Below are 27,725 nucleotides of genomic sequence, written 5' to 3'. Positions count from 1 at the left end.
GTCAGCAATGTGTGAGAAAATGAAGCGATCCCTTTCAACATGTACATTTTCCACTCTGATACAAAAGCTACAGCACGATTCTCATGAGAGGGACAAGGAAGTCAACCGCGAGTGGTAAGATGGACGGTAATTAAACAGCAGCCTGTTGTTGGTACACTTTGTATATATATATTTAGTATGCGACTCTACCATCACGAAAGGCCCAATGCATTCTTAACCGAACTCAGCGTAATATCGGCATTGTCCCTGGCAATTTTTGCACCATCTTCCGCAATGCTGTCAATGTAGCCAGACGTGTTGTTCGTAAGTTCCAAATACCTTTCCCGGATCCCCCTCAAGTGCTTTGTGAGGGTGCTAGCCACATGCTCCTTGAAAGCCCGCATGCTAAGCCGCTGGTGTTCCCGCCCCATTTCTATAAAACTCCTGCTTCCATCTCCTCCCTGAACATGGCTGAGAATCTCAATAAGGTTAGAGACGCCGGGTCGTCTGGAAGGGTCATAACTAATTCCCGGTTCAGAGTCTGTGAGGGCAAGTTTTATCTTTTGGTGGATGTCCTCCGCCGAGTCCGTGAGGAGAATTCGAGATCGGGGGTCATTGTGTGATTTGGACATTTTCAACATTGGCTGCTTCAGCGACATAACTCTTTTCGCTGGGGCTGTTTTTGGTTCCTTCGTCAATATTTCCAAGTGTGTACACGTGTATGATTTATTGATGGATATCATGCTTACATATCAATGGAGCTGGCATGGTGAGCACTGGACCGTATAAGTGGTTGAAACCGTTCGCCACTTCCCGCGTAAACTCAAGATGCTGCTTTTGATCTTCTCCTACGGGCACATCGGTTGCTCTGTTTTTATTTTTGTTATCGGTGCCAACTCTAGCATTGTATGCAAGTGAATTTAAAAAAAAGGCGTTACCCATACCTGTGTACTAGTACATCTGCCGCCTGTAGCACCGGGTAGGAAAATAGTCCCAGTTTAAGGCGCGACTTGGCGTCCGAATTTTCCAACGTAGATTCCTCTGGCAGTTGTAGTTTATTCTGCAAGAATTATTAGTGAAAGAGACCAGCTGTGACGACTCCAATAAGGGAACACTACTCACTTTCCATTGCGTCATCCGTGATAAATATCCCATCGAAGATATGGTGCTTAAGATCCACATCAATTCAGAGTGCGCTGGAACCTGGCTGTTGTTAGCTAGCAAGTAACCATATCACTTTCATTCGTTATCTTATTTCGTTTTCCAAGAGAAAAAAGGTAAAGGCAGGAAACGCCGTACCGCAGACTGAAAAAAGACAGTGGATCGTTTCGGATCAATCCCGACAGCTATCAATGTAGCCAGCAGTTGTTTCCGCCGTTGTCGAAGAATTGTAGGATCTTGCGGAATAGTGAGGGCATGGAGATCCACGATGGAAAATAACAATTTCGTAGGAGGAACAGCTTCATTTTGTAGTAGAACCCATTGCTTCAGTGCCCCCAGGTAATTGCCCAAGTGAGGTTCTCCGGTAGGCTGGATACCAGAGAAAATGATGCGGTCATTAGACGTTGAGGCACTCGCATTCCGACGAGATTGCCGCGAGCAAAGTAAATAGGAGGGGTTCAACCGTTGATATAATAGCCTAGAGGCATTTCGCACGGAATACTCCGGATGTGCTCGTTGGAATATAGTGGGCATATCTCAACTTTTGCGATCAACTGGAACTTTGCGAAGTTGCAGCTGGGTGTGTAATAAGAGGATTTCCATAACCTAAAATTGCCTCACGTGCACCTAGGAATCCTCAGGTTTCAGCAAACATTTGATATGAACATATGTTCCACAGTGCTGGCCTAAACAGATACCATTGTCTTCTTTCCGGGTCTTATTTATATACCAAGTAGTATGGAGTGTTCTAAGGATCAGACATAGCATGTTTGGAAGGGGTGGGTGGGGAACATCAAGTGACCGAATTCAAATTCGAGATGAAGTCTACATAAGGGTGAATCGAAGATATGGCTAAATGAGAGACAAGCCTCATGCATGTAAAACACAGATTAAAAAAAGAACATCCCAAAGTTCACCGGCTATTGTTATTCATAAACTTCCTCCTATCTACTAAATCAGCGACCGATTCCGCCTGCCCAAAGGCCTTCTTGCTGGAGCCAAAGTAGGAAAGTTTTGCCTCAATTGCACTATCCAACTCCGCAGCCGTCTCATCCATCAACTTCCCAATTCCTAAAATTACAACTTAATTAGAGATCCACTACACGCTATTGGTGTATCTAGAAAAGGGTGGGTAAGCTTCATACCTATTGGGCTATGGTCCCAAACATTCGCCTTCATACCAACACCATGGAACGCATGTTTTCGAAGGAAGGCAAGCCACGTCTGAACGACATCAGGGTGGCCATCCTTAATTTGAATAAGTCGACGAAGCGTTACTCTCTCGAAATTCTCCTGGGACTTCTTGTGAGCGAAATTGCTTTTCAGAACAGTCCAGCGTTCCGTGATTCGCGGGAGAGGTGTAGGTCCGAAAGCGGGAAGATTCAGATAGTATGCCGCTCTGAGCGCAAAGTCGGCGAAAAACTCGACATGTCGTGCGCTGTATGATCGGAGCTGGAGGTCACAGACCGGTAGGCCGAATTCAGCCTTTCGTCGCAAAGGCTTTAAGTATACGGCTTGCACACTACGCGGTAATCGGAATTTGCTACCGATCTGATCTAGTCTCTCCCCCCTATGATAAAGTAAGCATGGGTCAGAAAAAACCAGTGAAGAGGAGTTGGTATAGGCCGTTACCATTCCTTCGGAGTGCCATCGAGAGGTGTAGAGGGTGTTCTGCCGGATAGAGGATAGTCATTAGCCATTAGGAATTCAACATAAATTACACAACAACGACCCCTACCTTATTTCATTGGAGGCAGCAGAAATGCTGTTCGGATCCTCTACGCTGCGAGAAGCATTCTCCTGAGCCGGCGGATGTGAGGTTGAAATTGGAAGGGAAAAATTTGAAATCTGCAGATACGTTAGTTAACCGAACGATGCGGAGAAAGATTCATACCACACACTTTTAGCCGCTTAGTGCTTCTCCATGTAGAGCGCATGGCACTCGCAGAAAACATCGTGGGGAAGAAGGAAATCCCCGAGCCTGATATATTCAGGGAGTTTGTACCTCTTGATGCCATTTGATCCCAACAATGAAAGAGGTTACATAAGCATACTGGGATCCCAACTACCCAATCACAACTCCGAGAAGGAAATACCATCTACACTTATTTCGAGGTACCACAAGCCCCACTGCTTAAAAGTTCGAGGAGTTTAAATTTTAGATTCAGAAGAAGGGAATACATCAACATATTCTAGCGATCAATGGTGGGAGCAGAACAGAGAATCTTCCTTGTACGTAAAATGACCAATTTCCTACTAGCAATGGGAATAACTGATTTGGTATCCTCTGTTGGACTCGCTGGCAGGGCTGATCTGGGTAAGCATATATTTAAATACCTATATCTTCAACTCCAGCCTCTCTCTCATCTATATCAAGAAAACGCCGCCGTCCAACTACAAATCCGATCAGCTTTTGCAACTCACGCAAGAATACATTCATTGCCCTCCCTCTTCCTATCAATAACATCCAATAGAGATTACAAAACATGGGCGAGCAATCTATCTTCCAACAAGTGCAGGACACCTGCATCTACCTCCGTGAGCGTTTGCCAATCGAACTTCAAAAGCCACGATTTGCGATAATATGTGGATCTGGCCTGGGTGGACTAGCAGCGTCAGTGAACAAGAGCCCCAGGGCTGAGTTTGAGTATGGATCGATTCCACATTTTCCCATTTCAACAGGTAAATCTTGGATCATTTTCTCCTTGTACATTGTTTCTATCCTTCTATTTCGAAAAGAAAGATAAAAATGGAAAAATACAATTTATTTGTAACCATCATCATCATTGGATGTTAAGATGTGTTAAAATTCTTATGTAGTGCCTGGCCATGTCGGCAAACTCGTTTTCGGAACCCTCGGGGCAGATATTCCTGGAGTATTGATGGTTGGTCGATCACAGTGAGTTTGTGCTCTCCAGAGAACGGTATTCGATTGGTATCTAATCGGCCTGGCAAAAGCTACTACGAAGGCCACACAGTCGACAGAATCACGTTCCCTGTCCGGCTATTCAAACTACTAGGGATCGAAATGATTGTTGGTGAGAACTTTCTGACTTCTATTATTATAACTTGATAGTAATTGTACCGTAAAACTGAAACGCCCACATCCAAATGAAATCTAGTCACAAATGCGTCAGGGGCACTGAATCCTGAATACAAAGTTGGAGATATTGTCGTGCTGAACGATGTATGATACCGTTGCCTGTTGTGTAATAGGCAGATTCCCCCTCAAAAATGAGCTGACGCTGTGACAGCATATTTTTCTTGCTGGTCTTGCTGGAACACATCCACTCCGCGGTCCGAACGAAGAGGAATTTGGTGTTCGGTTTCCCTCTCTATCAGATGCGTATGATATTGGGCTTCGCAGGACTATCCACCATGCTTGGGGAAAAGTGATAGCAGCAGAGAATAAAAGGAGACTGCATGAGGGGGTGTACGCATTTGTTGGGGGACCGAGGTGAGATTTGCTAAGAATCGTTATATATATGTTTATCGGCCATGTCCTAAATGCTATGCTAATCCGTGACAAGCTATGAGACGAGGGCTGAATGCCGACTGTTACGACAACTAGGCGCAGACCTCGTTGGGATGTCCACGGTCCCTGAGATCATAGTGGCAAGACACTGTGTAATCAAGGTACTCGCGCTAAGCCTGGTGACGAATAATGCGGTCCTGGATCCCGTTCCACGTGGAGACGACAGACTTTTGCAAGGTTCGACGGTGGAAGAGCTAGACACCATAGTGGAGGAGGGCAAGGCCACACATGAAGAAGTGCTTGAGGCGGGCCGGCTTGCAGCTGTAGATATGCAGGTACGCGGGTGCAGCTTGTCTTTTTTTTGTCTCTTCCACATCTCTCAACTAATTTGACCTGCGCTTAGGCATTGGTACAGCAAGCTTTAGTGGACATTTTCGCCACAACCGACAATTAATGGGATTTTCGTTTATTCATCGATACAGCTTGATGTCGAATGTCGACCGGGGTTGGATAATAAGGCATCCACAGCGATAGGCGGATACTCCACAAAGGGAGTTTCTATTTAATATTTGAAGCGAAATCACCAAGAACATATCAACCAAATTTGCTCCCTCTGGAACGTTTTGCTTTAATGGATTTGTAGTGGGCTGTCTTGCCGCTCGTTTTGGCGGCCTGGATTTCTTCATATTTTCGCCTGAATCGGCCGCTCTCATGCTCGATCGCCAAGGCTTCTTCCACGAATGTACGTTTCCGTAGTTTCTTGGGAATCCGAGCGCTGAAGAACTCAGTGGGTCCTTCTATGATGGTGCCCACCTGAGAGTACTCGGGCGCCTTCGCTTTGCTGTTATCTTTTTTGTAATGCCGATGAGGGTCGAGTACCGGTCTCATTCGGAGTAGCTGGAGATCCCTTTTCATTTCTGGGGTGAGATTGGTCTTGGGTAAATCGAACCAGTCGGAACCTGCGGTTGGCTTTTCCTTCGGCTAATAATAGGAGTTAGTGCTTCCAACTCAAACTAACAAGAGAAATTAATTGGGTGAAAAATGAGAGGCGAGCTGGAGTGCGGAGTGTTCAGAGTAACTATGAATAAAATGGCTTCCACAGAAGCAGCGTAGCCCAAGACGGACAAATAAGACTGCATCAAGCGCCTGAAGCGGTAAAATATCTTCATCATAACACTGTAATCGTCAAACTGCAAAAGGCTAGGGAAGAGGTGGTGGAGTCGTGGGAATCGAAAGGAGCTGCCAAACCATTTTAATTTTAGAATTGGAGACCTGGGGAATTGAACGTATGGTTTCTGAGAACTTTTTCTGTTCCGCAGTCACAGTCCGAGTCTGGTCAAAGGTAGCAATTTTGTCTTGTTCACGAATGTAAGACCGAACGGGTTGAGTAGAATCAAGGGTGGGAAGCCTATGCGGACACTATTAGCACCTGCACAACGAAATAAACGATCGGAAGAGATATAGCTATACCGCAAGAGAGATGATGAAGTTGCGGGCTCAGTTGAAGCAGGTTGAATGCAATTCCCTTGGGAAGCAGAACGAAGCCGCGCCTCTGCCGCCAGGAGCAGAGACTGAATCTGTTCATCTGACAAAATTCCGTCGTCCTCGTGGGAAGTAGGAGTGATAGTTTGCAGAGACATGGTGACAGGAAGGTTCCAAATATCTTGCAGGGAGTGGCTGTTTTATCATTGATCCATTGTGAGAATAGTAGAATTGGTTTGCTAAAGAAATGGGACTTTTGTATTAGTTATTAGGCTTAAAAAATCAAAAGTTGTGGGAGGGAGCCTTTTGACTTTTTATAGCTTGATTGACCCTAGCGCGGAAACCAATATCTTGGCGCGGCTATTGACTTCCTCACCCGTGGTTTGGCAAATATAACATCGAGTTGAAGTTCTTGTTCTCATTCATGGTTAGTATCATCTTTTTCCCTTCTATAACCACGTTCAACTAAGTGCCCGAAAAAGTCTTTTTGCATGGCTGATAAGAACTTGAACGTTAGGACATGATCAGGAATCGATCACAACAACACTTGTCTACTAATGAGAATGGAGTATCAACTGTGTGAATGCATTGTTGGAAAAGATTGTGCTCAGTGGATCCTTAAAAAGGCCGAGGGAGGAAGGATATACTTACATCTATCCAAGAAAATCATAATTACAACGTCACAGAGGATTGCAAGGTTCTAAGGGTAGAAAAGGGGTTAATAAACTCTATTCATGTCTGTCAAGTTTTAACTTTCTAACATGTTCAACTACAACTTGGATGCCAACGGCCGCCATCAGTGAAGCTAGCTAATATCGCCTTTTATGTATATGGTTCCATCCGTCGATTCCACGGATCATTCTTTATCCCGACGTCCCGCGAATCCATGGTCAATGAGGATTTATCCCAAAGAGCGGAATTGTAGTGCCAACCCCCGGAATCCTGCGTAGCTTTGTCGCAAATTCGACAAGACATCTATGTAGGTATTCATGGAAGCCGAAGCCCAAAGTGCTGCCGGCAACGACACCAGAAGTATGCATTGCCAACGTGTGTGTTCGGAAACCTGGTCGAGTGATGTGTCGGTACAGGGGAGATGGCAGTAAGCGTCTTGGGTATGATGACAGTCTCACTTCCAGTTGGCTTGAAGATAAACTACTTATGAAAGCTACATCATACAATCTCAATATCCTAACACGTTTTACTGGGCTTCTTTTTCAGTCTAACAGCCACCCTTTTTTCTAACTTTTTGTCAACGAAATTACATTATTTAGTTGCATTTCCCTTCCCGCTTGTTTTCATTGCAGGAGCCTTTGGTTGCCTGTTTCTGGGCATGACATTTGACATGAGTGTTGGTGTGGCAGTCCAGTGCATCCTTGGATGGTGCCGCTATGAGCAGGATTATGCGCAAGCAGCGGAGTGGAAACTTCACGGTTGTTACTCCACATGCATGGTATTTTCCATGAAATGTGATAAATGATGGATCGAGGAAATTGTTTTCAGCTGAACTTGATATATACTGGGCACTTACACAAATTATTGAAAACACCTATATAATCATGAATGGCCTTTGCCATACCTGATATGACTACTAGGAGCAATTGCACTGTTAAATAAATAGTCATTAGATATATGTATATAGCAGGAGCTTCATGAAACATGTAGCTGAGTGCCAGACGGAGCAATAAGCTCAGAAAAGCCAAGCGCTTAGATATTATATATATCATCAATATACATCATCACTAGATATCATCAATAGACATTATTGCAGACGAGGATTGTATGTTCATAAAGAAGATTCCAAATGGTCCCGGCGCATGGCATGGTAAGATGATTGAAGAGATGAAGATGACATGGAGTGATAATCTCACTTATTAGATATATACCATGGAAGGACAACATTGAAGTTCAGAGGACTCTGATACAGAGATGTCAGTCAATGAAGTGGAATATGATGTGGGAGCCTTCCTCAGCAAGAAGGTAGAAAAGCAATTACTGACTGTTGACACAGTTGTTGATGAGCATCGCGTCAATATATATCATCGTCAATATCATCATTGGTAGGCACCATTGCAGATATCATCGCTAGATATCATCAATAGATATCATCAGTGGATGTCATTCATTCAAGCAGGTCAGTAGATAGATAGGCAGGTAGGCAGGCAGGCAGGTGGCCAGCCAGTAAGCCTGCATTGATAGGTAGGTGGGTAGCTAGGTGGTGATGTCTATTCTCATAGATTGATGAGCAGGCAGGCAGGTAGGGAGGTAGGTAGGTAGGTAGGTAGTGATCTGTCCAAGTGAATCATGTGACTGCGGATGTCACATGCTGGACAGAACACACACCACGCAGGGTGGTCTAAATAGTAGAGGTGCCAGCAGAGGTGCCAGCGACGAAAGAGTTCCATCACCGCCCTCTGTCATCGCGTGTAGCCGCGTTTCACACTCACATTCAACTCGCATTTTTCCGGCTTCCTCGTCGCCAAAACTGCCTCGTCATCATTCTCTTCTCTTCTTATATTAGCATTTGCCCTTCTTCTATCTCCATTCCCTTCCAATACACTTCTGCTTGAACTCCATTACCCTCTAAATACAGCCTTCCACCAAGCATCCCAGCATCCTCGAATTTGTCCGCCTGAGTTTTAAACAGCCCGATAGACACTCCTCCGGATCCCAAAGTTCTTGTTCTTCCTTCTATTCCAGTAGATCCTCCTAGATGGATCAGACACAACAAGGTAGAGGCCATCATGGTCGAGCAGAACCAGAGTATGATATCAGGAATGGGGGTCATTACGGTTCGTAACCCCAGTTGTTTTTATCCCATCCGGCGTTCTTTGGATCAAAAGATCATTGAGAGGGATTGCTCCTATTGTATCTATTTTATTGTGGTAATTAACAGCTGTGTAACACCTCTGCAGGAGCCAGCGCTGCGGTATGGTTGATATGTTTCCTTCTTTCAAATTAATTCAAAGGACAAACAACAGCGCCATTGTTTTCCATCCATCCATCCATCCCTGATACTGTCCAACCTATAGGCTACTTGGGGGCGCTTTGACCAGTCTGCTTACTTTGCGCTTTTCCAAACAATTAGCTCTCCGCTCAAGGATATGCCCCAGTACCCGAACTATACACAGGATCATGGGCAAACGTAAGTAGGATGCCGATTTGTTTCAGACCGACCATTCATTATTTGTCAATCAAACCAGAAGCATTCGTTTGGCTAACATAAACTGCGCCCTTTCCTTTCTTTCTTTTTATTTTGCAGGTCAGCCAAGGTCTCCAGGGAAATTCGCGCGATATCCTCACTACATACTGGCAGCATACGATTAACCACCTCGAGTCCGACAACCATGACTACAAAATCCACCAGTTGCCCCTGGCCCGGATAAAGAAAGTAATGAAAGCAGACCCGGAAGTGAAGATGATCTCAGCCGAAGCCCCGATCCTGTTTGCCAAGGGATGCGACATCTTCATAACGGAATTGACCATGCGTGCCTGGATACATGCAGAGGACAACAAACGACGAACCCTCCAGCGATCAGACATTGCCGCCGCCCTCTCTAAATCAGACATGTTCGATTTCCTCATCGACATCGTTCCGCGCGAGGAGGCTACACCGCACGCCAAACGATCCGCGCAGACTGCTCCCACAGCACCCACAGTCCCTCCCCCACCCAACGCACCCAGCCAACTCCCTCCACAATCTCAGCCAGGTGTCCAGCACCCGCAACACCATATGGGCCCGCCTGACTATGGCTCCCTTGGTCAACATCCCATGGGCCAGGAGCAGGATTATCGCCAGCAGCAGATGTATGGGGGAGCAGTCCAATCGGACCCAGGATATGGCCAGCCGCAACCGCAAATGTTTGAGAACATGTATGCGCCATACCCGCATATGCCTCCGCAGCAGGTCCGTACACCCTGTCGCTCCATTTCTCACATCAATGATTCTATTTCCTTGACAAAAGTCGAGCGATGTGCTAACACGAAATACAACATACGTAATATAGTGAGAGTCCCATAAGTTTTCCGAGAGTTCCTCTCTTATTTTCTTCTTTCCTTTTTGAAATTATTGATTATAAATACAAAAAGGGTTTGGCGGAATTAATTTCACAAATCCAATAAAAATATATAATTTAACAATAAATCCCCCCACGCCCGCGTTAAAAAACGCAACGATTAACTAATTCATACCCAATACTTGACACATGGCGATAGGTCTCAGGAGTTTCTCTCTTTTCTTTTCTCTTTTTTTTTTCTTTTATTACTTTTCGCTGACGAATGGGTAGCGAAAGAAGCGACGGGTATGAGTATGAAAAGCAGAGGAGCGCAGAGGGTACATATTTATATCTATATACAATGACTTTTTGCTTTTCTTTTCTTTCAATTTGTGGTTTTTGATCCTGTATCACTTTTTTCAATGTCATACACGGAGCATATAATGTTCTTTCGGGTTTTGTGATATTGCTCGTTCGTGGGCAGGCTGCTTAGAGATATAGAGAGGGAGAGCACACACGTGTGTGGGTGGATTTGTGCTTCTCGAACAATAGAAGACCAGCATTGAGGATTTTTTTAACCTCCGTCACTTCATTGGCGTCGGCATGGTTCTTTGCTATCAGAGGCTCAAATAAATGACAAATAAAGAAATAATGGTATTACACTGCTAGTATGTAGGGCAAGCATCATAGGAAACGCTTCCAAAGTTAGGTCGTTGACGTGCACATGCCCGTCCTCATCAAAACCAGGACAAAGCACGCCGCCTCCTATACCCGACTGCGTACTCATTCTCCCATCCCAGCCATTAACGGGGAATTCCACTTCTGCCATGGAATAACCAAATAACAGAGTTACTTCTTACTTCATGCCGAACCTGGTCGACAGCGCACTGAACTTATCCTGCCTCTGCGGGCTCTGTACCGCTGCAACAAGCCTAAACGAAAAGGAAAATACGACGGAAAACATGTTCGTTAGCCCTTCCTGTCTACTATTATACCTCTGACACCTCCACTCCTTCACCTCATTCTATTTTTTTAAAAAAAAGAAAGAAAGAAAAAAACATATTGGAAAAAGAAAAGAGGAAAAGCAAAAGAAACGCAAATCGGAGGGGGAAGAAACATACTTCTCTAACAAAATGGGCCCATTCATCGCATCAACACGGCCATACTTTTTATTCCTCGTCGAGATGTCATAGAACTCATCCGTGTTTTCGGCCTGCAGGAGCTGGACGGTCTGCTGGAGCTCGTCGAGGTTCTCGCGCAGGATGGGCACGCCGAGGCTGTCGACGAATTGGGTCAGGTAGTCGACATCCCGCGCGAGGGCGGCGACGCCGTTGGGGTTAATATTTTTCACGTCGGGCGACAGGGGGAGGGCCTTGCGTAAGAAAGAAAAATAGAAGTCATCGTCAATATAGGTATATATATATACGTTTAGAAGGTGGTGTGTGTGGTGGTAACACTGATAATGACAATAATCGTCAAAAAAATAAAGAAAAGGGCATAACATACCAACACCATATTCGCCGCGTGGCTCAACGCATCGAAATATATCAACTCCTTAATCTCCGTCGGCAAACCCAACAACGTCGAGTTCATAATGTTCGACAAAAACCTCGTCAACGTCTGCATGTAGTTACTGGGTTCCCGTTGCGGCACGGGCGACATCCAGTCATACTCCGCCGTCTCGATCAAGTCGTCTATCTTCGAATTCACGACCTCGAAGATCCGCTTTTCGGCGGCTTTCTTGTTGCTGCGGAACTTGTTCGTTGCGTTTAGCGTTATGGCGGCACCTGCACAACTGGAGTTGGGCGACCGTGCGGCGGCTAAAAGGAGTTCCAGTTCCTGGCAGGCTATCTCGAAGTGCTCGAGGTTTATGAGGATTTGAACGATTTGGCCTAGGTATTGTGAACCGAGGCGTTCGACGAGGGTTTCGCAGACTTTATCCGAGAGGAGCGAGTCGAGGGACTTTTTGTGTGTGTGTGTGTGTGTGTGTTATAGATGTGTTAGTCCGAAAGCGTAAGTATATATAGGAGATCGTGGAGCTGGGTATATGTACCTCTCTCAAAGTCTCATCGATCATGCTTGGGTGTTGGAAATCGTCGTTGGAGAAGAAATAGAACTGGTTTAGGAAGTTTCGGATATCGATGCAACATAGCGGATACATTTGAGAGAATGGCAAAACGCATGGGAATCTGAGAGACAGTTAACCGTGGCCACTGGTGATAACACACATATATATTTGCGTGGTAGGTGGGTCTTACGTCTGCTGCTCGCGCGATTTCTCAGGATTATACCAGCTGACATTGAGGACTTTGTCATATTCCTCAATGTTTTGAATTGGCATCGGCATGTAGTCATCGGTTGAAACAATCTTTGCAGAGGTCATTAGTTTACTGAATTTTTCCCTCGGGTAAAAGTTCATATCCACCCAGTGGCATACCTCCTGAAAGTCGTCGCTGAATCTCCTCTTGAGAAGTTCAGCATATTTCTCAAACAGGTTTATGAGAAAGTTATCAAACACGCTGACGGGGAAGCCCCAGGTCTGTTTGAGACAAAAAAAGATGAAAAGTCAGTCAGCATTTGTATATTTTACATGCGTGCGAGATATTGCATAGCTCACATCCATGGCTTGCATGAACAAAACGACTAAGTTCTTAATTTTCAAGATATTTTCGGCATTGTCGACGGTATGAAGTGCTTTTGAAATCAAAGCAACAGCACCCTGACACATTGAGTCCCAAAGTTCATCCACCTATATAAATTGAACAAAAGAAACGAAAAAAACATGTTAGCGGGCTCCCTAAAAGATCACATCGAGTAGAAAAACTACCACAAAATTATCCCACTTACTTCGACAGGAGATCTGAGATTGGGAATCTTTTTCATAGTTGACCGCTCAACAATGGCAAACCCCGCAATCTCCTCTAAAAGCATATGCAAACTCGCACCATCCTCCTCAACGACAGAAATCGAGGGCGGCAGAATCAGTTCCTTCTGCCTCCTCCTCGTCATCGCATACTCAACGCGAAACTTATCCATCTGCCCCAGCGACTGATGGATATGCAGACACTCAAACAGCGGCGTGAAATCCACCTGCAGGTCATCGTTCTGCAGCAGATCAAACTCCTCATGCTCATCCGAGACCAGCTCGATGGCCGAATTCAGTCGAAACTGGCGGAAATAGGAGTTGAGCTCCGCGCGCTCCTTCAGCCGCGTCTTGCGCAGGTCGGTATGGTACAACGCAATCTCCCCCAAATACTGCGACATTTCCCGGATGCGGTACAGCCACGTATTCAAGTCCGCCATGACGGCCTCCGCAATCGCCTTCTGTGTGGCCGGCACGGAACGTTGAATCATCTCAGCAATTTTATACTGCGTGACATCGCGCAGGTGGACGTTCTGCAACTCGTCAAGAGCGCGCAGGGCGGCGTAGTGGTTCTTCTTGGCCAGCAGGTCATTGACATGATTTGCCAGGCGTAGCACCTCCAGGCAATCCTGCAAGGCGCGCGAGGTCTCATCGATGTTCTGCCGATGGCTGCGCGATTCCACGAGGGCCTTCTTCTGCTCCGCCAGCCGCTCCGTGCTGGCCTGTATGGATTGGTTGAGGTCTAGGATCTCGGAGGTCAAGCTGACGGTGCCTTCGCGGACACGGAGGAGTTGGTTCACGGAAGCGACGAACTCCTGGTGGTTGGAGTTGCAGGCTTTCTCGATAGCCAATTCACGGTCGCTGGCGAATCTGGAGAGGGACTGGAGGAGCTGTGAGGTTTTGTTTCCGCGGCTGTATTCGCGGATTGAGGGGATGAGTTGGTCCAGGTAGTCGGTGTCTGAGGGGGAGATGACGATCTACGTACGTAATTATTTATTTAGCATGTAATTAGGGGATGCTGGTTTGTACATAGGTATGGACTTTTACGGACCTGGTTGAGAATATCAGAGGGGTCTCTATGCGAGGGGATTGCGCCAGGCATGGCTACGGGAAACGCCGCGGGAATAGCTGCGGAGGCCGGAGGTTTGATTGGGTATCAAGAAGGGGGGTTATCGTGATAGATTGAAATTTGAAAGAGGGAGATATCCCAGTGGTCATTGAGTCATAACAAAAGCAAACAAGCAAAGTAATTGACAACAGACTAACAAAAAGGGGGTATCCCAGTGCTTTTGTCCAACGTAGTAGTAGTGGAAGTAACTATATCCAGTTTCAACGAGGTGGACCAAGCTGGGCGGTGAGGGTCGAGACAGCAAAAAAGGCGGCAGAAAAACCACTCTACGGATACTCTATATATATGGGGATATGGATGCTTGTGGACTCCTTTGCTAACGAACTATTCGCTTTCCCTCCCTTTTGGCTTCAACTTGGTGATCCGTCTAGCTAGTTGTACCATCAATAGCCAAAGATGAAAGATGTTGATGCCCGGATGCCAGGATACTGGTGGCAGTATTCTCGGATCGCTGTCCATTTTCAATATATGGCTGGCTGTCTGTTCTTTCAGAAGCCCCCCTGGAGATTTTATATCAATTCTAGTAGTACTTGTTCTTTAGTACTCCATGCTTTCTATATGACAGGGCTCTGGCTGTGAAACAGTTCAAAGACGAGCTGGGGGAATATAGGGATCCATCCCCTGAAGTGCTGAAATGAAAATGCCTTTTTCAGTCTTGTTCACTTCTGCCAATATCACCAGAGACCCCCTTTTCTGTGTGTGATTGTTGTATGTCCAAATGTACATATACAATTGTGTGAATCTTCTGATACCCTGATACTCCTTTTTCTGTTTTGTGAAGAAGGGAGTGTGAACTGTGAGAAAGAGCATGCTATCCAGACAATTCTAATTCTAGTATGCATATGGAAACTTGAAGTGATGAGTCTTGCTGAATGGATATGAAAAACATCTCAAGCCTGTCCATACTGTCTATACAAGGCCCTAAACAGGTCCAATCAGTATACATCCACAGTTCATATATATCCCATATTCACCGCATCCCCACTGTATTCACATCTTGTCTGCTCCTCTCTGCTCCCAACCCCGCTCTTCATCATGCTGCACTCTCTTCTTTTCCTCTCTCTTCAGTGCTCATCTTCACCTCCATTTTCCTCTTTTGTCCTCTTCTGCTGTCCCAAGGTTGGCTCTATATATCCTAACCCCTTCTTTTGGTCTTTCACTCAGCTGATCTGAGGAGATGAGGAGCTGCCTCTTTGCCTCTGCACCTCATCACTTCTTTGTATCTGCCATTGTTCACCATGATTCTCTCCCGCCACCAGCTCTCTCTTCCAGCCTGCTTCCCCGCACTGCTTGCGTCTTGCTCATTCACTGTTCCTTTCCCCCCACTCTCTTCCTCCATCTCCCTCTCCCTCTGTCAGTGCCTCTGCCTCTCCCCCTCCCCAGCCCTCCTCTTTTTCTTTGCCCACGCTCACTCTCCTTTCTCCTCTCTTCTGTTCTCACTGATGCGGGGGCGCATCTCGTTCCTCCCGGTTTCTATATAGCTTAGCCGATATATCATAGGTATATATCTTTTCCATCTACACACTTTTATCCTCGTATATCCTTCCATCCATTTCTTCCAACGCCAACGGGACAACAACAAAAACAACAAACACCTCAGACGAGGCAGCCTCACGCAACGGCTCCCCCGAGACAAAACTCACTGCTTTCTCTCCGGAAGACCTCCGTCTGAAATCCCGCTTCGAGTCCGGAAGGGCCTTTTGTGGTCCTCTTGACGGCAATCAACGCCCTTTCTTTTCCATGTAAGTTAAGTTTTGATATATCGTATAATACTGTCTCGCTCCTTGGGCACTAAAAGGCAACCCATTTTATCTAACTCGCGCCTTGCTTAGCAACAATGGAGTGGGCCATCACCAGGGTCAAGATCCCTTCTTGTCCACTCCGTCTTCTGCTGGTCGCGCTCAGCTGTCGCCAACAGCCACCAGTTTCACCCCGTCTGGGTTTAACATTAATCCATTTGGATTTTCTCCACGCTCAGCCTTCCCTGGAGATCATCATCATCAGCACCAGCCAATGCTGCCTAACATGGGCTACTTGGCTGCCACCTCAGAGCCTGATGCGCCTCATGATGCCAGCAATGTCTTTGGGACGCGCTCAACTCAATGCCTCTCGAGCTTTGGCCCCATCGGGAAAGCAAAACTGGTGAAAACCCCACTTCCTATGATGTTTGCGCACCTGGGGAAATTTGATAGCGAAAACCGCAACCGCGCCTTTGCCATCGAGCGTGTCCCAGCAAATCTCCCTTATCTCACTCTTGCCGAGGTTTTCAACGTAAGTACAAAGGTCCTTGGACATCCGGTGATCGCTGTGTATCGGTAGTAGCTGACCTCGATTCTCCTGATAGCGTCGTGAATTCGGGACTCTCAAGGGCCCTGTGTTCACAGAACTTAACTCCACGGGAACCATCTACGTAGGCTTCACTGACATTCGTGATGCCAAAAACGCTTCTGAAAAAGTTGGGCGTCTTCATCCAGAATGGCGCGTCCGCTTTTTAACAGCAAGGGAGTATGCCCAGAAGTTCGACCCAACCAACTCAGATCTAGTTTCCGATTTCGAAGGTCAAGTTTTTGCCTCTGTTTTCTATGACAGCTCTAACCCCGCATTGGATGCGCGTGTTGTGTCGCACTCGTTCAAGGATCTCTTGGAAACTTTTGGCGACATCAAGGCTTTCCATGGCCTGCCAAGTACTCAAGGAAATGTTGACGAGTTTTTGATCGAATTCTTTGATACCCGTGCTGCCGATAATGTCGTTTCGACTTTGAACGGCACATCAGTCGATGTATGTACTTCCCTTCCGATCGCACTGACAAATACTGTCTGCTAAGATGTCATTCATCAGGAATGCGTTCTGCAGCTTAAACTCCACAAACCAGACATGGCGGAGCCACAAACGCCTCGCCATGGGTCTTTCGAATCCAAAGATTTCTTTACCTCTTCTGACCTGGTGCACAGACGACCATATAGTCGTCGATCTACGACTCAAATGTCTCCTAGTCCATACCATGAACTTAGCCCTACTGGCCGCTCTATCATTCCCATTGATGATCACGCAGCAGCCATGGGTTGGATGCCAAAGGGCGACGACAACTTTGGCTTCCGTCCTCGTCATGAGCTTAACCGCCATGGCGATCCTCGCTCTAACAACCAGAACTTCGTTGATATCGAACGGATCCGCTGTGGTGTCGACGTCCGTACTACGGTCAGTTTCGTCTTGCCTCTCTCCCCTCTTGGCCATTGCTGACGTTCATCACTAGATTATGCTTCGCAACATTCCAAACAAGATTGATCAGGTATATACAGCTTCCATACCCTCGTTTGTCTCAGGTTCCGGCGTGTATTAACATATTGTTTCCAGGCGATGCTTAAGGATATCGTCGACGAAACCAGCCACGGTAAATACGATTTCATGTATTTGCGTATTGGTAAGTTTTCGCCTGCCGATTTCGGGCTATATTCCTAGTACTAACAATGATCTCTCAGATTTCGCAAACAACTGCAAGTTAGTTACCAGCCAACATAGATGCCTTCCCCATAATTGTAAGGCTTTCATTCTGATGCGCAGTTTCTCAGTGTCGGTTACGCGTTCATCAATTTCGAAGATGTGAGTATCTCGCCTACACAGACAAGGTTTTTTTTTTTTTTTGAATCGTATTTGTACTAACGCTCTATAATTAGCCAATTGATATCATTGACGTATGGCCCTGTCTTCCCTTCTCACTATGCTCACATAAACAGGAACTTACACTTCTTCCCCCTTTCTAGTTCGCGAAAGCCCGTGCAGGTCACACATGGTAGGCTTTAATCCACAACTTGGATCCGAGCAAAGACAATTATGCTAACCATTCAAAAAGGAACTGCTTCAACAGCGACAAGGTTGCGGAAATATCTTATGCCAGTAAGTTGAAATATTTTTCCACATTTTTCCCTTGTATCTTTTGTTGTTTTCGTTTGTCATTTGTCTCAGGCTCTAGGCATACTAACGTTGTCACCCTCTAGCCATCCAAGGAAAGGACTGCCTTGTCCAGAAATTCCGCAACAGCTCCGTAATGCTAGAGCATCCTTCCTTCCGCCCAAAGGTAGGGATGCACCTGGAAGCTTCTCATATAACGAAATGAAAGACGCAGACTCTGACGCCACTCAGATTTTCCACACGGGCAGCGGCCCGCTGGCTGGTAGCGAAGACCGCTTCCCTGGGCCGGACAACCCCTCAAAAATGCGCCGCAGCGTCGAGAATGCAGAGCATGTTGGTATGGCTTATTTTCCTCTTGTTATTTCCTCTACTTCTTTCCCTGCTAGGATATCTCTCCCCCCTCCCCGAATCAACAGAGACAAAAAGTAGCCTTTACACTAACACCAATAAAACACCAGGCCTCTTCGCCCCTCGTGTCGGCCAGCAATATCGTGACGAGCAGCGTCGTCGTCGCTCTCAATTTGACCGCGGGACTACTGCCGCTGAGCGAGAGGCATATTTCGTTCGCTCTTCCAGCTCTTTCACGACCAGACGCGGTGCGTTGAATGGAAACGGGAGCGGCAACGGAAACCTGAGCTGTAGCATGATGCTGCCGGTGATGATGTCCCCGTGTTACGAAGGCCCTGTTTCTGGTGCTGGTGGTGATGCTGGGCCAAGGTCTTCTTGAGAAAAAAAGAGGACGTGTGGTTGATTTTGCATGTTTTTGTGTGCATATGTGTGTGTGTGGATTGAGTGGGAAGCTAATGGAAAGGAAAGTAACTGTTTTCGTTTAAATATTCGTTCTTTTTTTTTGTCTGCTTTGAATGTTTTTTTGTGCCTGCTTTTTGTCCTTGACTGGATTCCGATAATATCTCCCCCTCACTCACCACCCCAAAACCTGCAGGGTGTGTTGTCTGGATTTACGTTGTGTATGGCTGGTCGATCAATAATTCAGTTCTTCTTCTTCCCCTATCTCCTTCTTTATGTCATATTCGTACCCACTCTTTCCCCTCCCATCCTCCCTCACACTCGCATATCTTCCGTTTTCTTGTGGACCGAGCAGTTTTCGTGAGATCCTTCCAAAATAACGGAAAAAAGAAAAGCAGAGGAAGAGAAAAAGGAGAGCGATGGAAGGTCAATCAGTCAATATTTTAACGACCGCCATTGGGATTAAAAAAAAATCAAGCGGCAGAAATCCCCCTTTTACCGGCTTTCCCTACCGCGTTATCGGTTGCCCATAATTCCGCTTGGGCACAAGCTCATCAACCCACGGGCAAAGGTGCTTAGTTTGGCTTGATGCGTTTCTCAAGGGCGAAAGGTACTCGGGCGTTTGTTGTTGGGTTTATTGGTGCTGGAAAAGGAGCTGAGTTGAATTGGGCTTTCGCTTCCTCTTTTTTTGCGTTTTCCCTCTGACTTTTACCCACGCTCGCGCTCGCGTCCTCTCATGTGTTATTATTTATGTTCCTTTGTTCTACGAGTCCTGAGTTTAAGACGTCGGTTTTTTTTCTCGACCGGGTAACAACTAATTAATGTAACATGTTGCGTTGAAAAAGGGGCAGATAAGAAAGGAAGCGGAGAGGAGCTAGCTACCATATCTACCCCTACCTTTTCACTAATTTTGACTTTGATATATTTTCTGTTTTGTTGTCACCATATTCGTTCCCTTCCTTTCTTAGGTGATTGATATTTTTAGTCTCTGTATGTATGTAATGCATGTAGGAATGTGTGTACTTTTAACTAATGTAGGCTCATTATATCTGAAAAATCCGCTTTCTCTCCCTCACTGTCGAAGAACAACAGCATTCAGAGCCTTACTTGCACTAACCACTTGTTAAGGGCGCCTAGGTCTTGTCTTCCCTAGGTCCTTGCTAGGCCCAGGGTGCTCTAATCAGGTGGGTTTTATTTGTTCAGTTCCCCGGAATTTAGGGGTGCCTGGTGGTGGGTGTCCTGCGGGTTTCTCCACCCCCGACCCCACCCTATCTATCAGCACTGATCTGACTTGATACGCCAGGGGGGTTCTAGCCTCACAAGATCAGTGAGAATTAGCACCCGGATCTGCACCTCGGTTTGGGGGCCTTTTCTCCTTTGGTTTCAACGGCCGGCGCCGTCCGTAGTACAATAACAGTGTTTCTACCTCTCTAATTCTCCCCTCTTCTCGAGACAATTTACCTTTTGTTCTTGGATGAGATGCCAGAAGACTTGCAATTGGAGCGTGAGGTTTGCGTGCTCAGTCGTACTTAAGCCACTTGCTAATCTCAGGGTCCTCGCATAGCGCCTGTTGGTGATCATACTTGCAGGAGAACTTGGATTCCGGTTCCTCAAGGTGTTTGACAAAGTTTCGTACCGAGTTTTTACCAACTATTGGTGGTGGGTTAGACTCTCAACTGGCAAGAAGAACATTGACAATTTCTCGTACAGTTTCAATCTGGGGGTTAGAATCCATTGAACAAGACATTCCTCCTCAGTAAGACTAGGCTTTTGGTTTTCCGGATGAGCATTGACGAGCGCCGTACGACCCTTCACCCGATGGTTAGGAGCTGAATAAGGGACATTATATAGCTTTGTTGAAGCTCGTACACTTGAAATCTGATGGCTGCTAAGCGCTTCAATGGCTAAAAGAAGCTTTCCCTCTTGACAATGATAGCTTTGCGTGGTTGACACCTTTGATAATTAAGATGTGCAGAAAAGTGTCTCGCTTGCTTGTGGATTACGTTATGCTATAAAAAGTGTTGGGCATCTCTTCATTTGAGCAAGAACTATGCCATCTATTAGAGTAAGGGATTAACCGAGAGTGCCCGGTTAACTACTAGACCGTCTGCGGATTGCAAAAGGAACTTGTGTGTACTAAAGAAAAGCCATAACAAATAAGTAATCTGGTTTATCTACTTCTTTACTGGGACTCTGGTTAGTTAAAGATAGACTGGTGGGGGTAACACCATATGTGGCGGTGAGGGGGGATGTGGCTGACCTTCATGAACAACAGAGTCAACTTCGCTATGAATAGTTCTTCCACCTAAAGGGCCCTGATAACCCGTGAGGCTGCCAGACAGAAGAGACTCTTTTTCATTTCAGATTCAATCTGCCATATGATACGGAACTCTTATACACATTCATTTCGAATAAGGCGCGTGGGGATTTCCCGCACCCTGTTTTGCTGCTCATTCGCCTAACTCGCTAGGGGTTACACAGGGAAGCCAGATTTCTATGTAGCCTAGCAGTCCAGCTGCCCAACTGATTATTTCTATTTCCAGTTTTCTGCACAGTTGCCCGTATTTGCCCTTTTCCCTGGGTACGATTTTATCACTATTTACTCGACTCAAACCTATCGAGGTGCATATGAAAGTATAGCTATGGCAGCTCCCCATTCCAGCTCGGACAACGATTTGACGGGAATCCTGGTGGCACTTGAAAGGATACAGATTGACCACTCTCACTTGTCCAGCTCCATCGAGGATATAAAAGCGAAAGTTGAGTTACTAGCATCTCATGGCGATGTTCCTGAGCATGACACAAGGGATGAAGCCCGAGAGTTGGGGTCTGAGGTAACTCCAGTATCTACACACATCCCGCGTAGGACTTCTGGTACCTCTCGGATTATCCTTACCACATACCCTGGCCAATCTGGGATAAACCCGATAGCTGTGGACTGGGGAAACGCAGATCCGATCAAACGAGGACCCGTTGTAGTGAGCAGGCATCCTGACACAGTCAAGAGAAGAAATGGTCAGTCAGGACAGCTTTTTCCCAATTATGGGATAAGAGAGCATCGTTACTGACACTGCGATGCAAGCAATCGGGGCTCATGGTGGTTCCTATTCCATCTACTACGCGCTCGCGGTAGCTAGCAAAGATCTCAACGCCGATCACCGCCCCGATTTCACGAATACGGAGCCCCCCGTCAACATTGGGCCTTTCCCGCAATGGGCCGATCCGAAAAAGATAGTTTCGATGGATCCGTGGGGACATCGTGCTCCATTCGATTTTGTTGATATGATCAACAAAGGAGGCGTGGATATTCGACCAACTATTGCCATCACAAAAGCGCATATGAAGCTTCCCGAATTGAAGCAGAGTGTTGAAACGGGCAGGTTGAAGGTGGACGGGAAAATATGCTTGAATGAGTCAGGAGAGTTGGCGGTGACGAAAGTTGCTGTTGAACCAGTCTGGTATCTACCAGGTGTAGCCGAAAGATTTGGCATAGGTGAGCAGCTATCTTCCTTCTTTCAACCCCGTTAAGATGCCAAATTCAAAGGTAGCTATTTTTCCCAATGCGTGGATATGATTCTCATGACTTTGCTGCAATCATAATTTATAGACGAAGGAACTCTGCGCAGATCGCTTTTCGAAAACACAGGTGGCTCATTCCCAGAGCTGATCACCAGAGGCGATATTAAGTTGTTCCTTCCACCCATTGGAGGCTTGACAGTGTACTGTTTTGGCGACCCTGCCAAGATGTCTGACCGAAATGTGAAACTCGCTCTTCGTGTTCATGACGAATGCAACGGCAGTGATGTTTTTGGATCTGATATCTGTACCTGCCGCCCCTACCTGATTTTCGGGATAGAAGAAGCAGTCAAGGAGGCCCAGCTTGGAGGAAGTGGCGTTGTCATTTACTTTCGAAAGGAAGGCCGTGCTCTTGGAGAAGTCACAAAATACCTGGTCTACAATGCCCGTGAGTTTTCTTATTCATGCTGTCATCTTTTTCCCCCTCATGTCTCTGATATAGCTGACTTCCTATGTAGGCAAGCGAGGGTCTGATCGTATGTTTACTTAGCCGAGAATGCGAAAATAACATATCTAATTTAGAGTATGTAGGTGCCAGTGAGTATTTTAAGAGAACCGAAAATATCGCCGGTGTCAAGGTATGCTATATATTTGGCTATATAATTAACAACCCCAACCACCATACCCCACTTTTTTTTGACATCCCAAAAACTGATAGTGAGGACTAGGATATGCGATTCCAGGCTCTTATGCCCGATGTACGTAGAACGGAGAAACGATTGACAGTATTCACTCTTTTAATTGACCTTTACTTATGTCTGCAGATTTTACACTGGCTGGGTATTACCAAAATCGATCGAATGTTGAGCATGTCGAAGTGAGTAGATAGTATCGTCCTTGTTGAGAGCCAATCATTGCGTCGCACAGAGCTAATGATCTGTCTAGCATGAAACATGATGCTATCGTTGAACAAGGCATACCGATCCATGAACGAGTTCCGATACCGGATGATTTGATCCCTGAAGACAGCCGGGTAGAAATCGATGCCAAAATCCACGCTGGTTACTGTATGCTGAGCCCCGGTATTTCCCTAGGCTTCGTTTGATAATGCAATGCTAATATGGATGAACAGTCACTACCGGCAAGATCTTGACTATGGATGAGCTTTCCCAAGTGCAGGGACGGGCGTGGGAAGATGTGGATGTAGGTGATCCTTTTTCCTTTCCTCACATCTTGTTCCATCATTTTTCTTACTGGGCGCTACTAGCACTGAGGGAGATGTCGTCGGCCTTCGTCCATCATCATGGAAATAAACCATTTACGCAAAGCGATTGTCGAATGAAGCACACGCCGCTAACGAAGTTATGAAACCAAAATCTTTTTTTCGCGCCTTGATCTGTGCCTAATGTAGTTTTTGGTGGAGACTCCAGGAATACTCAAATATTTCTCAAATAATACAAAATGGAACATCCTATTTTAATATTTCAATTACATAATTATGGTAGTGAGAACAACAATGGGGAGAAGAAATATCAATGTTCCTCTATTTAGTTTCTCCAGGATATCACTGATCGAGTTTCCTTATCCTTTCTCCTTTCCATTCGAACTCATTGTCCTCCGCGCTCTCCCGTACAATTAACGTTCAGCAAGAGAGTTGTATACTTGTGTAACCATAGCATAGCATAGCTGGTGACCAAATTATTTCTCCCTTCCAAACCCTATTGAAGCCTCACACGTACATTCATCAAGCTCAATTATGAGCTCAGATGCAGCCACTCACAATATATACTACACATTCAACATCACAAATTTGAATTTTCTCGATACCAAATTTGTCTATATCACAGAAGAGCATTCATCGTGAAATCTGATTTCACTTAAAATGACTAGTGATTTCAGCTTTAGTTGTGGTGATCGGATCCGTTGACTCCGTCAGATTTGAAAGAGTGTGAAATAAATAAAAACATGCAAATATATTATCAGATGGGTTCCTCGTCCTTTGGTTGTCGTGGTAAAATACCCACAAAAGATTCGTGTTTTGTATGGTTAACTATGCCCAGTAGCGAAGAACAGCACGCATCTATTTCTCTATGCAAGGGATCGACTACGACGGGGCTTTGTCTTGTTTGTCTATGAGTACCTTTTCATAGTTACTAAAACATTGTAAATGCACAAAATGACTTTTTGCCAGGCGTAAGTTGGTGGTGAAAATACACTAACCTATAATGGCTAGTGTCGAGGGCTCGCTTAGTGGGAAATTTGTGTGGGATTCCCATCACACTTGACATGCTCGATTCAAGGCCTTCGGATGCGATAACCTATCTATCTTTCCCAGCTGCGAGATAGGACCGTATCGCAAATATGGCTGTCGGAAAGTAAGTCGCTTCGTTTGTCTCTGTTTCTGGTTTCCTTCTGTTATAACCATAAATTACTGACTAAATTGTTAAGGAACAAGCGTCTATCGAAAGGTAAGAAAGGCCTGAAAAAACGGACTCAGGACCCTTTTTCGAGGAAAGATGAATATTCCGTGAAGGTATGTTAGCCGGGAGATTGGAGGCTGAAGCTGCAATGGAAATGAAATGCTAATTATCTCGTTTTCATTAGGCTCCCTCGACCTTCGCCGTCAGAGAGTACGATGTCTTTCCCGATTCCTTTCATATAAAGCCAGCCTTTGGAAGAAAAATAAGCTAACCAAGGGAAAAACAGTGTGGGAAAGACATTGGTTAACCGAACTACGGGTCTCAAGAACGCCAATGACTCCTTGAAGGGACGGATCTTTGAGGTTTCGCTCGCCGACCTGCAGAACGATGAGGACCACGCATTCCGTAAGGTCAAGCTACGGGTTGACGAGGTCCAGGGAAAGAACTGCCTGACCAACTTCCACGGCCTCGATTTCACGTCCGACAAGCTTCGATCGTTGGTCCGCAAATGGCAAACTCTGATTGAGGCTAACGTCACCGTGAAGACCACCGACGACTACCTCCTCCGCTTATTTGCCATTGCGTTCACAAAGAGACGACCAAACCAGATCAAGAAGACTACTTACGCCCGCTCCTCTCAGATCCGCGCCATCCGCAAAAAGATCACTGAGATCATCCAACGCGAGGCTTCGACCCGTACCCTCGCCCAACTCACAAAGCTCATTCCCGAGGTCATTGGACGGGAAATCGAGAAGTCTACCCACGGCATCTACCCTTTGCAAAATGTTCGATTGGAACCCCACTTTTTCCTTCCCTTTCTTTCTTTTCCCCATCATCGCTTATGTACAGTCTCACCAACTGTAATTTTGTACTAATTACACCCTTCCTTTGAACAGGTCCATATCCGCAAGGTCAAGCTCCTGAAATCGCCTAAATTCGATTTGGGTGCTCTTCTTGCTTTGCACGGAGAGTCAAGCACTGATGACAAGGGGCAGAAGGTATATAGATATACACATTCCAAAACCCTATTCCTTCCTTCTACCCCTTGGCATATTGTATAGATTTTTACTAATACCTCCATCTTCGTTCCGTAGGTCGAGAGGGAGTTCAAGGAGCAGGTTCTCGAGTCCGTTTAACCGGGGCTGGAAAACGAAATGAACGGGGCGTTGGAGAAATGGAAATTAAAACTCGCGTCTGGTTTATATGTGCTGGCTGTTGTTATAACGTGGATTATGGTTACAACTGTTTGATGTCTTTTCTCTCCCTTTCTCTCTTTTTCCCTTCTGGAAAAAAACAAAAAAAAAATCTCATTGAACAAGATCAGAACCTTAAAGCCACACATGTCTAGATAGCTGTATTTTCAATTTTTCTCCATGGGTAACGCACGGTAGTGGTAATGTTTTTTCAATTTTAAATGCTTTTTAAATGTATTGCTTCTTATCCCCCTGGGTTAATGATAGCTCAGTTCAAATCACTTTATATCAGTTACCGGCAGGTAGCAGCTCCCAGTGAATAATTCGCTACCATATATGTTTTTTATCCCATGTTGTCTCACAACTTCAATAACAGCCCCGAATGTGTTGCTGCAGGGTCTTTGCGAATTGAAACGATTTTATATTTGAATATAATCTAGTGCACCTGGAATTCTACCACCCTTGAATAAAAAAAAATACACCGTTTTACAAGAAGGTATACGTATTCTATAAACCGCACACGACAGTGCAGACTAAATTACTGAAGGAACTCCGTAACAGCTAAGTACAAGTAAAAATGCCATTAGTTTCCCTGGTAGGATTTCTGAAAACGGAGGAGGAATTATCAGGAAAAACGAACCGTTTTTGAACGCTTCAGGATTCTCTGAAATCACCCAGTGTCCAGCATCAATGTCTACAAGCCGATAATTGGGAAAAAAGTGTGCAATAATAGGCAAAGTTTGATCTTGCACATAGTGGCTCCTTGTGCCTCTTATAAAAAGCGACGGACCTTCAAATTTGATGTTGTTAGACGTGTTGAAGGGGAAACCTGCGAGCTCATCCAAAGATTGGCCAAGAAGTTGTACTGGGACACGGAACTTTAGCGTATTGTCTTCCTTGGATCGAATAAGGTTGGTGAGGAGGAATTGGCGGATCGTGAGGGACTATAAAAGTTATAGATTAGAATTTTGATCAGATATTTTTTTCAGTGGCGAAGACAGGTGTTTAGAGGGAATATATATATGTAAGTAAGATCTGTATGGGTAATAAGAACGAACCTCCTCATATTGCTGGAGGATACGATCCGCATCACTTTGCTTCGTGAAATTAGCTCTCTCAATTTCCTGCATGCCTTTTACGTATTTCGCGAATTGGTTGCCTAAGGTTGCGGAAATGGGCGCGTTGTCCACTGCGACAACTGATGATACGAGCTTGGGACACCGCAATGCGACGGTCATTGCGGTTTTCGCACCCCTAGATTTCCCCAGGCAATGTCAGAAGCGATCCATATTTCCATGCGTGGCATGCGAGTGGGGACATTAATTACATCGAATGGCCAATTAGGGTAGGCTTTTCGAGCTTCATGTTATGTATAAATTCTTCGACGTCATCCGCCATTGCGGTATAGTTGTGCTCTGGGTGATGTGGAGAGTCGCCATGATTTCGAAGATCCTTTCAATGTTTAAAAAAAACGCGAAGTTAGGTATACACCAACCATATCGAGCAAATAAACGTAGGAGAGAGGAGGAATCCCCTACAAGCGTATAGATGCGAGTCTTCAGATAACTCGCCAGAGCTCTGTAGCCGCATCAGCGAACATTCCGAAGAGAGCAAGGGGTTCCGGCTCCTCCTTACTTACTGATACTCCTGTTATTCTGCTTGGAGCCAAACAGCCCATGCAAAAAAATTAAAGGGCTTCGCCTCTCGTCGATGGCCGCAGGGCCATCTCCAACCGGCCATGTTTGATAGGCAAGTTGGACGCTACTCCTCGAAGGTGATGAACTGAAGGATCTGTAAGGGAAACGCCATACGCATCCACGGGCAATGCGGGAACCCATGGTATTTGCAAGTTTCCACT

At 45.8% G+C, this 27,725-nt stretch overlaps 10 protein-coding genes across 10 annotated transcripts; 5 read left to right on the top strand and 5 right to left on the bottom strand.

Annotated features, from left to right (window-relative positions):
- Positions 1–191: 191 nt before the first annotated feature.
- Positions 192–1,674, bottom strand: HCBG_08883 (30S ribosomal protein S10; the record flags this gene model as incomplete). Its single annotated transcript, XM_045435932.1, has 5 exons — positions 192–655; positions 729–877; positions 924–1,039; positions 1,102–1,182; positions 1,279–1,674. 5 exons carry the CDS (start codon positions 1,672–1,674, stop codon positions 192–194), a joined length of 1,206 nt encoding a protein of 401 aa, XP_045283461.1.
- A 365-nt stretch (positions 1,675–2,039) lies between these two features.
- HCBG_08882 (30S ribosomal protein S10) lies at positions 2,040–3,122 on the bottom strand (the record flags this gene model as incomplete). Its single annotated transcript, XM_045435931.1, has 5 exons — positions 2,040–2,211; positions 2,286–2,710; positions 2,773–2,811; positions 2,879–2,988; positions 3,042–3,122. The coding sequence occupies 5 exons, from the start codon at positions 3,093–3,095 to the stop codon at positions 2,054–2,056; spliced, it is 786 nt and encodes a 261-aa protein (XP_045283460.1).
- Positions 3,123–3,276: 154 nt separating this feature from the next.
- Positions 3,277–5,069, top strand: HCBG_08881 (purine nucleoside phosphorylase; the record flags this gene model as incomplete). Its single annotated transcript, XM_045435930.1, has 8 exons — positions 3,277–3,372; positions 3,496–3,822; positions 3,961–4,039; positions 4,099–4,178; positions 4,263–4,327; positions 4,395–4,597; positions 4,671–4,950; positions 5,019–5,069. The coding sequence occupies 7 exons, from the start codon at positions 3,627–3,629 to the stop codon at positions 5,067–5,069; spliced, it is 954 nt and encodes a 317-aa protein (XP_045283459.1).
- HCBG_08880 (rRNA-processing protein FCF2) lies at positions 4,175–6,373 on the bottom strand (the record flags this gene model as incomplete). Its single annotated transcript, XM_045435929.1, has 3 exons — positions 4,175–5,596; positions 5,864–6,023; positions 6,086–6,373. The coding sequence occupies 3 exons, from the start codon at positions 6,253–6,255 to the stop codon at positions 5,210–5,212; spliced, it is 717 nt and encodes a 238-aa protein (XP_045283458.1).
- Positions 6,374–8,479: 2,106 nt separating this feature from the next.
- Positions 8,480–10,665, top strand: HCBG_08879 (CCAAT-binding factor complex subunit HapE; the record flags this gene model as incomplete). The annotated part of the gene is made up of 5 exons (XM_045435928.1): positions 8,480–8,886; positions 9,010–9,023; positions 9,183–9,239; positions 9,357–10,001; positions 10,102–10,665. 5 exons carry the CDS (start codon positions 8,808–8,810, stop codon positions 10,102–10,104), a joined length of 798 nt encoding a protein of 265 aa, XP_045283457.1.
- A 159-nt stretch (positions 10,666–10,824) lies between these two features.
- On the bottom strand, positions 10,825–14,054 carry HCBG_08878 (Rab GTPase-binding exocyst subunit SEC15; the record flags this gene model as incomplete). Its single annotated transcript, XM_045435927.1, has 7 exons — positions 10,825–11,021; positions 11,211–11,461; positions 11,596–12,051; positions 12,143–12,278; positions 12,348–12,628; positions 12,937–13,929; positions 14,004–14,054. 7 exons carry the CDS (start codon positions 14,052–14,054, stop codon positions 10,946–10,948), a joined length of 2,244 nt encoding a protein of 747 aa, XP_045283456.1.
- Positions 14,055–15,319: 1,265 nt separating this feature from the next.
- HCBG_08877 (uncharacterized protein) lies at positions 15,320–18,718 on the top strand (the record flags this gene model as incomplete). The annotated part of the gene is made up of 14 exons (XM_045435926.1): positions 15,320–15,434; positions 15,742–15,823; positions 15,914–16,352; positions 16,426–16,860; positions 16,936–17,280; positions 17,336–17,371; positions 17,437–17,503; positions 17,562–17,580; positions 17,652–17,682; positions 17,844–17,872; positions 17,948–17,976; positions 18,078–18,157; positions 18,223–18,328; positions 18,450–18,718. 14 exons carry the CDS (start codon positions 15,320–15,322, stop codon positions 18,716–18,718), a joined length of 2,082 nt encoding a protein of 693 aa, XP_045283455.1.
- Positions 18,719–21,380: 2,662 nt separating this feature from the next.
- HCBG_08876 (GTP cyclohydrolase II) lies at positions 21,381–23,630 on the top strand (the record flags this gene model as incomplete). Its single annotated transcript, XM_045435925.1, has 10 exons — positions 21,381–21,753; positions 21,821–22,231; positions 22,346–22,702; positions 22,773–22,790; positions 22,846–22,892; positions 22,983–23,012; positions 23,079–23,131; positions 23,200–23,321; positions 23,387–23,457; positions 23,522–23,630. 10 exons carry the CDS (start codon positions 21,381–21,383, stop codon positions 23,525–23,527), a joined length of 1,488 nt encoding a protein of 495 aa, XP_045283454.1.
- Positions 23,631–24,574: 944 nt separating this feature from the next.
- On the top strand, positions 24,575–26,300 carry HCBG_08875 (40S ribosomal protein S3AE; the record flags this gene model as incomplete). The annotated part of the gene is made up of 6 exons (XM_045435924.1): positions 24,575–24,629; positions 24,703–24,787; positions 24,859–24,884; positions 24,961–25,459; positions 25,571–25,672; positions 25,769–26,300. The coding sequence occupies 6 exons, from the start codon at positions 24,616–24,618 to the stop codon at positions 25,808–25,810; spliced, it is 768 nt and encodes a 255-aa protein (XP_045283453.1).
- Positions 26,301–26,405: 105 nt separating this feature from the next.
- On the bottom strand, positions 26,406–27,666 carry HCBG_08874 (abhydrolase domain-containing protein; the record flags this gene model as incomplete). Its single annotated transcript, XM_045435923.1, has 6 exons — positions 26,406–26,428; positions 26,508–26,811; positions 26,926–27,121; positions 27,195–27,319; positions 27,406–27,445; positions 27,507–27,666. The coding sequence occupies 4 exons, from the start codon at positions 27,263–27,265 to the stop codon at positions 26,406–26,408; spliced, it is 594 nt and encodes a 197-aa protein (XP_045283452.1).
- Between the last annotated feature and the right edge of the window lie 59 nt (positions 27,667–27,725).

The sequence above is a fragment of the Histoplasma capsulatum genome, assembly GCF_000150115.1.
Source record: "Histoplasma capsulatum G186AR genomic scaffold supercont2.18, whole genome shotgun sequence".
Taxonomy (NCBI): domain Eukaryota; kingdom Fungi; phylum Ascomycota; class Eurotiomycetes; order Onygenales; family Ajellomycetaceae; genus Histoplasma; species Histoplasma capsulatum.
This window is presented reverse-complemented; position numbering and strand designations above follow the sequence as displayed.